Source organism: Denticeps clupeoides, chromosome 9 (genome assembly GCF_900700375.1).
Source record: "Denticeps clupeoides chromosome 9, fDenClu1.1, whole genome shotgun sequence".
In the NCBI taxonomy this organism is placed as follows: domain Eukaryota; kingdom Metazoa; phylum Chordata; class Actinopteri; order Clupeiformes; family Denticipitidae; genus Denticeps; species Denticeps clupeoides.
In genome coordinates this window covers 21,608,904-21,620,261 of record NC_041715.1, presented here as the reverse complement: position 1 = coordinate 21,620,261, position 11,358 = coordinate 21,608,904, and the positions used below count along the sequence as shown (strand labels likewise).

Here is an 11,358-nt window from a genome sequence, read left to right as displayed (position 1 = left end):
TAATGCAGGCTGTTTATGTCCAGGTTTAACTCTCCAATTTATTTCATATTATCCCACTAATTTGATTCTAGTGACTGTGACTGTGACATGTCTTAACTGGGTCAGAAGGAAACCATGTCGGGTGAGTGTTTAGTCTATCTGAGTAAAACCACTACGTCACAGGATTCTCTTGCATTATAAATGCAACCTTCACTTCCTTCCTGAAAAAAACTTTCGGATTCCTTGTAGGACTGCAGATATGAAAAATATAATGTATTACTTAACATGATACTGAACAACATTAACTTTTGTGTGTGCTGCACCTCTTGCTCAGCAGAAAAAATAATTTAAAGTAAGAACTGGTATTTTATGTTATGAACTCTGCTTGTTCTCTTCTGGTTTCACTTTAGTCGAGCCGCAAAAATTAAGATTTTGAAATATTTCACACATTGAAATAGCTGCATTATGTTTACTTCCTGTAAAGGTTTGACCTTTGACAGGAATGTGAAACTATTAATAGCCAGAGACAGTCCGTACATAATGATGGAGACACCCAGTGAAGGAATTTTAGGACCAATTCAGGTTATGCTTCTTTTTTTGTGTCCCATTTACACTATCTGGAGTCACTCGTCTCCTGAGGTTATTAAACACTGCAGCTATGTGCTTAAAAGTCTTTTTATCAGGCATGTGGAGAGTTGAGATCAGAATCAAAATGATTGGCCCATGTCCAAGCCCTAAGAAATTGAAACAGGAATCCAAAGTAAACAAATTATTATTATTTCCATAATTTTATTTTAATTTGGTTTACATTCCCTTTTTATTTGCAGGGGAAAAGCAGACCAGACAAAAAACACACATTATCAGAGCCTCTGTCACACACTTATGTCTGTCATAGTTTTTAGCATGCATAATGGCTTTGTAGTCTTAATAAGTATTTTAATTGATACATGTGTTTGATTAATCAGTTATTTATTTAATTGTGAACGTTTTTAATACAGTTTTTGACCACCATATTTCCCACCACTGGACGTCTCTGTCATATGGCGCACTAGGGGGCGCTGCAGAGTTAGAGATTTGCGCAGGACTCACTGCTCCTCCCTGAAAAAGCGTCCTGACTGGAGCTCCGCGCCCGGCCCTGGAGTCGGGATGTGTCGGGACTCATGCTTCCCGCAGTCGGGGTGTGGACTCTGAATCACTAGTGAAGGTAGGTAAGTACTTCTCGGGGAATTTATCTGTATATTCGAGTTGTGTATTGCTGAGAGACAGTGTATAGCTCAGATACCAGTATGATCGTGTCTTTACTAACTGTTTTTTTTATTTTAAATTATTATAGCTCACACAGCCCAGTTAAACTGCATATGAATGCTACCACATGAATAAATTCTTTATTATTTGTTTAGTAGAGACCATATAAGATTAACTGAAATTTTATTGTTGGAGAATCAAATCGGTTAGTTAGTATATTGATCAGTAGCACACACTTAATTCTTTTTGTGTGACATACAGTAAGAGTTTTGAGATGAGAAATTGTGCACTGACTGCAGTATCTAGAACATGGCTGTAACTTCGATGCTTCAGCAGGTTAAGAGGATGGAAGTTAACGTGGCGAGATGTTTGCAGCTCTTTGTGTCTTTATTAATGGCTTCTAGATCACAAGGTGCGTATCCAGGAAATACTGTTAGAAGGAAAGCTGACTGGAGGCTGCAGAAAATGAAATCCTTTCCACATGTGCCTCAGGCAGGGTCTCGGCCCCAGCGCATGTGGAAGCCCAGGTGAATTTACCCTTCACCCTCAGTTGCAACCTGCTAAAGAAGCAGGGGGATACGGTGAAGCAGGTCCGCTGGATGGACGTCCAGAACCAGACCCTGATCTCATATGTTCCAGGCCAGACTGGCAGTGTGAGCGGCCAGCAGCATGTGGAGCTGGGCCAGTCTCCGGGACACTCCAGCCAAATCATCATTAAACGAGTCAGCTATAGGGATGAAGGCTGTTACACCTGCATCTTCGATATCCATCCCTCTGGCACAAAGGAAGGCACAACATGCCTCACTGTCACAGGTGAGAGGTTGTGAATATGAGGACCTGGGTGGGCACAAGGATGAATGGAAGCAGAATCTCTTTGGTTCTGTAAATCATGAGCTAAAATCCATGGAGATTATTTATAGTTGCTCTATATTTCCTTATAGTTAAATTCATCTAATAACATTTTTTACATCTTTTATAAATTTTTTTAATTAATTTTATCATATTTTTCTCAACCCATGCGGTATCCATGGTGTGCCCATTGAAGAAATACTAGAATAAAGTGAGCTAGGCAAGCTAGTCATAGTTAGAAGTAGTAAAAAAAAATACATAAATAAAGAGACAGGAGAAAGAAGGCAGGAGTGCTGTCAGACTTGGAGGATTTGAATTTATAGATGATTGTGGACTGAAATAATAACTTATCTGCAGAGGTGGAAAGTAACGAATTACATTTACTCACGTTACTGTAATTCAGTAGTTTTTGTGAGTAATTTGCAATTTTTTAAGTTGCATTTGAAATTTTACTTTTACTCAATTTCTTTTTTAGACAAGTATTTTACTTCGCTACGTTTGAAAACCCCTCGTTACTGAGTAAAAATGAAATGCAAAAAAAAAAAAAAAAACCGTCTGAACTGAAAGGAAATTGCGCAGGTTCGCGCGCGGCATATTTCTCAGAACGCGGACCGCAGATATCACAATGAAACAACCTCTGGGTCTTAAAGCCGGTATTCTAACCGCCAAACAACAAAAAAGAAAAAAAGAAAAAAGAAATGGCTTACACAACAGCCAATCAGAAAATAGCAGTACTACTGTATCTGGGCAAAACGCAACACAACAACCATCTGCTACTTGTGTCAAATTTTCCGAAAAGGTTTTTGACCCAAACAATACGCTCCGCGCATCACTTCAAGCAAAGAGTAAGTCATCTTTTGTTTTGATGTTCACAATTGGTTTGACACAAATGACAACTTGACTACTGTTAGATAAATAGCATCAGGTTTTCAATACTAAGTGTCTGTATCCTAAACTGTTTACAGCTACCAGATGCAGCCTTTTCACATGTCAACCCTATAATCAAAACGTAAAAAAAGTTTACTTGCGGTTTTGGCAAATTTATTAAAAATAAAAAACGTAGAAAGCACATGTACCTCACATCTATTCACAGCCTTTGCTCAATACTTTGCTGATATATCTTTGGCAGCAATTACAGCCTCAAGTCTTTTTGAATATGATGCCACATGCTTGGCACACCTATCCTTGGCCAGTTTGGTCCATTCCTCTTTGCAGCACCTCTAAAAGATGGGAAGTGTTGGTGCACAGACATTTTAAAATCTCTCTCAAGATGTTCAATCGGGCTCTGGAGTTTGGGCTCTGGCTGGGCCGCTCAAGGACATTCAGAGTTGTCCTGAAGTCAGTCATTTGATATCTTGGCTGTGTATTTAGGGTCATTGTCCTGCTGAAATCTGAACTGAACAGTGCATGTGTCCTCTGGAGCAGGTTTTCATCCAGGATGTCTTTGTACATTGCTGCAGTGATCTTTCCCTCTATCCTGACTAGTCTCCCTGTTCCTCCAGCTGAAAAACATCCGCACAGCATAATGCTGCCACCACCAAGCTTCACTGTAGGGATGGTATTGGTCTGGTGATGAGCGGTGCCTGGTTTACTCCAAATGTGACACCAGGCATTCATACCAAAGACCAGAGGGTTTTGTTCTCTCATGTTCTGAGAGTCCTTCAGGTGGCCTTTCGCAATCTCCATGTGCCATGTGCCTTTTACTAAGGAGTGGCTTCCGTCTGGCCACTCTATCATACAGGCCTGATAGGTGGATGAATTTTCTCCTCTGTCCATAGAAATTTCTCCTCTGTTAATTCTGGAGCTTTGACAGAGTGACCATCCAATTCTTGATCACCTTCCTGACAAAGGCCCTTCTCCCATGGTCGCCTAGTTTAGGTGGCCAGCCACCTAAGTCTTGGTGGTTTTGAACTTCTTCCACTTATGGATGATGCCACTGTATTGGTGACTCCATTGGGACCTTCAAAGCAGCAGAAATTTTTCTGTAAACCTTCTCCAAATTTGTGCCTCAAGATAATCCCGTCTCATATGTCTACAGACAATTTCTTTGACTTCATGCTTGGTTTGTGCGCCGACATGAACTGGCAACTGTGGGACCTTATGTAGACAGGCACATGCCTTTCCAAATCATGTAAAATCAAGTGTTTTTTTCAACAGGTGGACTCCAACTAAGTTGCAGAAACATCAAGAATGATCAGGGGAAACAGGATACAACTGAGCTCAATTTCAAGTTTCATGGCAAAGGCTGTGAATAGTTATGTATCTGTGCTTTCTCATTTTTTAATTTCTAATAAATTTGCCAAAACCTCAATTAAATGTTTTTCACTTTGTCATGTGTTGTGTGTAGAAAAAATGTGGAAACATTTTATTTAATCCATTTTGGAATAAAGTTGCAACATAATAAAATGTGGAAAACGTGATGTGCTGTGAGTACTTTCTGGATGCACTGTATATGATTTTTGCTTAACCTCAAAAAGAGCCTTACAGTCTAATGCTGTAGTATTATGTTATTTAATTTCTTATATCAGCAGTCAGTGTGCTCATTTGTCAGTAAAAACAGCCAATATACATCTGTTTGCTATAGAAAGAACAAAATACTTAGATTTTGGTTTATTTTTAATGACGGTGAATGAGAGCTGTCCGTCATCAATATGGGCCCCTGACAATTTTCTACTTGTGTAGAAAAGATGAACTTGAAGACATGCCCAAAGCACTACACCTGTTATAGTGCACTTAGTCTATTGCTAAGATGCCTATCTTATCATTTTCTGTGAGTGAGAACAGGGAACTGTTTTAACTGTTAATAGCTCCCCTTTTTACATTGAAGTTTCTTGATTGTTTGTGATCTTGTTTGCACCTTGCTTCACCGTGTAGGCCTTTATCATTGCACTACATTATTGCTTTGCCTTATATTAGTTTGTGTGTGAGTGTATTTTTCTACTGCCTGCAGCCTGAAACCAATATTAAATCCATGTGAAGGCATTTTTCATCCAAACACAAGTCTTGGCTTTGTTGCATTCTTTTCATGCCGTGGATATAACTCAAGCTGTCTGATCTGTAACCTCATAACCTCTCCATGCAGCACCTGTGGTTTCTGAAGGAAACAAGACGGCGGTGAGTGGAAAACTGGCCTCCCTGTCCTGTCACTATGGTCTCCCAGAGAAGGTTCAAGAAGTCCTGTGGAGAAAGGTGTTAGGGCGAGGGGAAGTGAGGACGGTGGCCTCCTATGCCAAAAATGGTGAGCCCACGATCGAGGAGCTTTACAAGGACCGTGTCAGCCTTGGCCACTCGCTGTCTGAGAGTCAGCTGTCCATTCGACCTCTGCGTACTGAAGACGAGGGCTGCTATGCCTGCGAGTTCTGGATGCACCCAGATAGCATCAAGAGCGCCATCGTCTGCCTTACTGTATATGGTATGACTTTTCCTCATGTTCAACTTAACATGGGCCACTAGTGGCCACATACTGTCACATTTGTTCGGAACTCCGATCAGTAAACGGCAGCAGGATTTTATCTTGTACTACCCCCGCCATTCCTTGTCTGGTTAAAGGGCCCTTTTGTCCCTGTTGTGAATGCAGTGATTGGATGGGGAACACAAACACAGAGTGGTGCATGTGTCAGTAAGAGAAGGGGGCTGTGGGTCTGTGGACAACTGTGAAAGGATCGAACTGTGGGAGACCGCAGGGCCATAATTTATTCAAGTCCAGAGGCATGACTGTTCCACTGTTCCATCAAGACACAGTTCCTCTCTGTCAAGCCCTCCATGAATCTCTGGCCTTGGCACGTTTCACCTCTCTTTTCTTATGTGAACCTCAATGCTGTCTATACATTGTCTGTTTCTCTGTGTTTCTCTGCTCCCTGCCTATTGTGGAGTTTTATCTCATACCTCTTTTCAGATGGAACATGTTTGCCCTATTTAGTCCCTCACAGATGCCACGTAGTTGATTACTAATATGGAATATTGCTGATTCCTGTCTGCAATGCATCTCCACTCCTCCCCAAGAACCATGATTTTCAACTATCTGAACTAATCTGAACTAAAATCTACATTACACACAAGGGAAATTGTGCTAATGTAAATAGCTTGCTTGGTGCACTTTTCAGTCTTGCCCAGACCTCAGGTGAGCTACAAGACAACATCTCCTGGCGTGATTGAGGCAAACTGCACGTCTGCTTCACGACCTCCGGCTGAGATTGTATGGAATGTGGAGGGGGACAACCGAACCATGGGGCCGCCGGTGAGCATCTCTCAGCAACTTGATGATGGCACCACTCTAGTGAGCAGCACTCTGATTGTCCAGGCAGGACTGCTGAAGGATGTGTCCATCAAGTGCCTGGTCCACCACAGAGGACTGGAGTCTGCTATTGCTGTATCAATGAATACAAAGAGTGAGTGTCTCTGCACATGCACCAACACAACATGCTAGCTGCATATGCAGGTTATATACTGTCAAACGCCTTTTTTAAATATACAGCCCTTTTATGGGGATGGGTGGATGATGAAAATAACAGAAGAATGTGCTTGTGTGCCAATGTGGTGATGGAGCAGTCTGTCTCATGGTGAGCACATTAGCAGAAAGGGTGTGCTAATTCATCATTCTTTCACTGTTGTTCTTGGCCTGTGTGGCTAAATCCTTTCAAAAAGAGCTGTTGTGAGTTTGAGGAGGCTAAATGATAAGAGAACATAGTGGAACCATGCAGAGGTTTGTGATTAAGCGAAGGTGGTGTGAAAGAAAAACCACACTGATATCTGAATTGTTGACCTGGCTCAGCCACAGGTGGTTTTCATTACAGGTCTGTTATCACAGTAACACTGCTTCAAATGTGGACCTCATTTACGGGGAATTATTATTCTAATCAGGAGTTGATTATTTTCCTGTACATATAGAAAGTTGGCATACTCTTTTAAAATAGATACTTTATTATTCATACAGCTTTTAAACTATTTTTTACCATATGGTAAAATAACAGCTCAGAAATGTTAGCTTTGCACACTGTCACAGATTGAAGCATGTGGCCTTATGTCGGCATGCTGACTATCCCAGCTACCTGATGTGGCTGGGTGTCACAACATATTTCCAATTTCTGACAGGGTGCAATAGGTGTATGGGGGTTAGATTGAAGGTTCTATTGTAAATGTTTTTAGTATTTCAGTTGTCTTTTGCCTTCTGATTAATGTCCTTCTACCTCATCCATACAAAATGTATAAATACATTATAATTTTTCTTAGTCTAGCACCCAACAATCTCCGAGCATGCTCTTCACTGACAAGTCTAAGCCTTATCAGGGCTCTTAGTTTGTAAACTCGATATTCTATAGAAATCGAACGAGAATTGCTGGTGTCTTCCTATTGTAAGTCGCTTTGGATAAAAGCGTCTGCTAAATAAAGTAAAGTAAAGTAAAGTAATCCATCCAGAGATGCCACACCCCTTCTGGTACATAATGCTGTTATCCGCATTCATAGGTATTTTTAAATTTATATTTACAGCATTTATCAGACGCCCTTATCCAGAGCGACTTACAATCAATAGTTTCAGGGACAGTCTCCCTGGAGCAATTTAGGGTTAAGTGTCTTGCTCAGGGACACAGTGGTAGTAAGTGGGATTTGAACTTGGGTCTTCTGGTTCATAGTGTGTGTTACCCACTACGCTACTACCACCATGACTGAATTGTTTTTGTAATATTCTCTACTTGCTAGATTTTGAGCAGACCACAACACTTAATCAGATGGGACAAGAGAACATTGTGTTTGTGGAACCATTCAACTGAATCTAAATAGTTTTTAAAATTGATGTTATTTTCAAATTAACACTAGAAGTCCCAGAGACCAGCCATTTGGCTTTTCTACCTATAAAACCCATAGGATAGTCAATTGACTGGAAGACTAACTAATATCCTTAATCACCTGTGAACAGATGAACAGTGAGGGCTATAGTGTGGACAAACAGCTAAAAATGACCCCCCCCTTCCTGGCTGTACAGTGACAAAGGTTTATACCTGGACTTACGATTTTCTATAGGAACTATTTCCAGTATTGAATGTATGTCTGTTGGATTTTGTTTTTGTGAAAATATGTGGCTTTATTATTCCAAACTCTCTCTCTCTCTCCTTCTTAGTTGGGACTGCTCTTACCATCCTGATTTCTGTGACTACTGTAGCCTTTCTTTTGGTTATGAGTCTTTGCATCTGTCTATGGAAGTGCTTTCTGCATAAAGAAGGTGAGTTAATCTAATAAATCAACAAATAAACAAACAGACAAAAAAACAAACAAATATTCAATGTTTTGAAATAAAAACATACATTTTCATAATTCAAGAGTATTTTTTTATTATCATCTTATTATCAGCTTAGAGACTTGCAATAGCATTGTCTAAGCCAATGGTGACAAAATATAAAGACATGACAGAAAAAAACTAGGACAAAGCTAGTGCAACAACTAAAAAGTGAAACACTAAATGGCCAGTAAATTAACAAATTTCTGTGCTTTTGACTCCTACACTGAAAGGAATTTTGGGCTTTATCATTGGTTTTCTTCAAAATAGCCATTAGCTGGCAAGACAGGCTTAATGTTTTGTGTGTTCTGTATATTTGTGCTGTTAAAATTATGTATGCATTCATGTATGTTACCTTTTTTTTTCATCTGCCACAATTTTTGTAGAATGAGTCATCCTGAGAGACCACAACACTGACAATGAATGAGACTCATCCCTTGCTGTTATGGAATATAACAGAAGTGACTGTCGCCAGCTCCACCAGGGCACTCTAACTTGAACAAACTCAAGACAAGATAATATGGAATGACGAGACAATTCTTCCTTAACACAGCAGAAAGATGCTGTCTAAAAACAGCACAACTGCACTATGACCTCATTGTAAAAACCATAAACATAAAATTCCAATCATGAAAAAGAAGATCTAAACGTCTCAGAAATGTTCAATGCTTAATAGAGCTCTTCAATTAGGTGATTTCCTGTAAAGGATTAAAAACTGTTATCCAGCAAACTTCTCGAAAGGTCTTGGCCTTCTGTGCTGCTTTGAGGGCGTTTTGAAAAATTTCCAGTGTGCTGTTAATGGTGATACTGTGGAGGTGAAGTTGGTGGTGGTTTGATTTGACTTCACTCGGATGAGCAGTGCATCAGCAGGCTATGAAGCTGTGAGGCTGGACTGGGAATTAAAACCCACACACAACTGTGGGTTACATGTGTGTTGTGGATTTTGGTATTTAGAACCATGTGGTGTGAAACTGAAATATGTATTGTTTGCAAGTATTTGTTTGTGTGTGAAGCCTTTTTTAAGCACTTACTGTAAATGTTTTTCAGCACATATGAGTCATTGTGGTTCTGGTGTTGTGGGGTTTCAAAGGTGAACATCTAAAAGACCTTAGCAAGTGTTTTTGTTCATTTTAAAAAATTACCTGGAAATTTAAGTGACTACCGAAGTTATTTTTTTCTTTGTCGTTTCAAAGCCATCACCTCTTTAAATTAAAATGCATTGAGAAATTGATAAATACGTGCAAATTTGAGATATTTGAAGAGGTGTACAGTGGTATATACTGTAAATTTTATTAAACATATGCTATAGATTTTATTTTTGAGTTACCATGCACAAATTTCACATAATCAGCTGATAAAAACACAGTTTTTCAGAAATTTATTTACTCACTGTTCACTCTTTTTTGTTGCTACAATCCAGTATTAAATTCATAATTGTTTAAATGAATATGTATTAAACACAAACACTATGGTTGAATGGTAGTGTAATGAACAATATAAAAATAAACATTAAACTACTTTAAATGTTTTTACTTTTTTTTATTGTAATTATGTATTGCAATTTAAACTAATTGATCTGTTTATGATCATATCATGAATCATACTTCATCTTTAACATTTGAGGTAGTTAAATATTTAAACTCTACTGTTTTGTTCTGTGGTAGAATCTCAGCATTCTTAGTTCAGCTGGGTTGGGTTAAGAAGTGCAGAGAATCAAGGGGGCACCGTTTTTTTTTTTGTTTTGTTTTCAGTCCTGTAACACACATGCACTTGGTTGCAGTGGTATCTGGGACATGCTAGAGGGGGGATGGAGAGAGAGTGCCAACTACTTCAGATAGAGACAGAGGGCTTTCACTCAGCCAGAGCTCAAGCAATATCATCCTACTAACATAATAATTAGTGCAAGACTAATGACCTTCATTTTCATACATCATTCTGATGCAAATTTGTGTCCTTAGAAGGACTGCCTTTTTGGAAGACAGATATTCCCTCAGTTGCAAAGTGCTGTAGGCAAGTACAGGGGAGTGGTTCTATTCTGCCTCAGTTTTAATCAATTTATGGTTAGGAATAAAACATTCTTTCTGCAAAATCAAGTTTCTGCCATTTCACCTCACTAGTCTTGCTCCTCCTCGTCTTGAGGTTCTGCACACCAGAGAGCATTTTTTGTTTAACCTTTCACCTTCTTTCATCTCTTCCCTCCTTTATTTTATTGTCCAGACTCCAAAATCACACATGGTTTCATTTAACAGGGATTCCTGAAGCATAAACTATGAACAAACAGTCACTGCCAATATTTTTAAAGAACAAATACAAGGCCAGTGTATTCCTAGCATTTTTTCTTTATTCTTTACTCTGTGTTTACATTATGCAGAATGTAAGACTCCATAGGTCACATTTCAGTCCAGTTTAGATGGTTTAGATGGTTAGAATTTGTATGGAATATGTCTTATTAATCAAACATGCAGATGTGAGGCCTGAAGTGTACCTTTATTTCCAAAAGCAGCATATTTAGTTATTTTAGATTTTTAATCACATTGGTGCAGCATAATTGAAGTTTATCTCTAATAACACATTTGTGTTTCTTCTAATACTGCAAAAATTGCAGTATTGTAAGATTGTTTTGGAATTGATCTCACTCAGGACCACTTGCTTATTTCATGGATTCAGATTCATGAAGCTTTACATTGTCCCCATAAGGCATTTCTTTCTCAAGTCATCAGTCATCTCATAAATCTTCCACTTTCAAGATGCTTCTGTTTTTAGGATTGACAGAAATAGCCAGAAAGAAATGGGTGCTTGCTGGTTATCTGTTTAAGAGGAAGAACCAACTATCCACCCAACGCTTTTTGTTGGAATGTAATTATTTATGACACCCAGAATAGGAGCTTTAATGATTTTTAAGGAGGAGGAGCCTGTAGGAATGATTGACAGCTCTCATATAACCTTCCTCATTCAGAACTCAACAGGCTTAATCTAAAACAGGCTGACAGGCTTATTTTAAATTGATTTGAGTA

The 11,358-nt window shown here is 39.2% G+C and overlaps 1 protein-coding gene across 6 annotated transcripts; it reads left to right on the top strand.

Annotated features, from left to right (window-relative positions):
• The first annotated feature begins 1,062 nt into the window (after nucleotides 1-1,062).
• LOC114797221 (OX-2 membrane glycoprotein) lies at nucleotides 1,063-9,868 on the top strand. Of its 6 annotated transcripts, XM_028991965.1 has the most exons (7): nucleotides 1,070-1,183; nucleotides 1,561-1,636; nucleotides 1,717-2,037; nucleotides 5,156-5,485; nucleotides 6,177-6,461; nucleotides 8,189-8,290; nucleotides 8,731-9,868. In XM_028991965.1, the coding sequence occupies exons 2-7, from the start codon at nucleotides 1,570-1,572 to the stop codon at nucleotides 8,733-8,735; spliced, it is 1,110 nt and encodes a 369-aa protein (XP_028847798.1). In that variant the 5' UTR covers nucleotides 1,070-1,183; nucleotides 1,561-1,569; the 3' UTR covers nucleotides 8,736-9,868. The 6 variants fall into 6 exon arrangements, with proteins under 6 accessions (XP_028847794.1, XP_028847798.1, XP_028847795.1 ...); XM_028991961.1 differs by lacking the exon at nucleotides 8,731-9,868 and having other exon boundaries at nucleotides 1,063-1,183; nucleotides 8,189-8,304; XM_028991962.1 differs by lacking the exon at nucleotides 8,731-9,868 and having other exon boundaries at nucleotides 1,107-1,187; nucleotides 8,189-8,304.
• The last annotated feature ends 1,490 nt before the right edge of the window (nucleotides 9,869-11,358 follow it).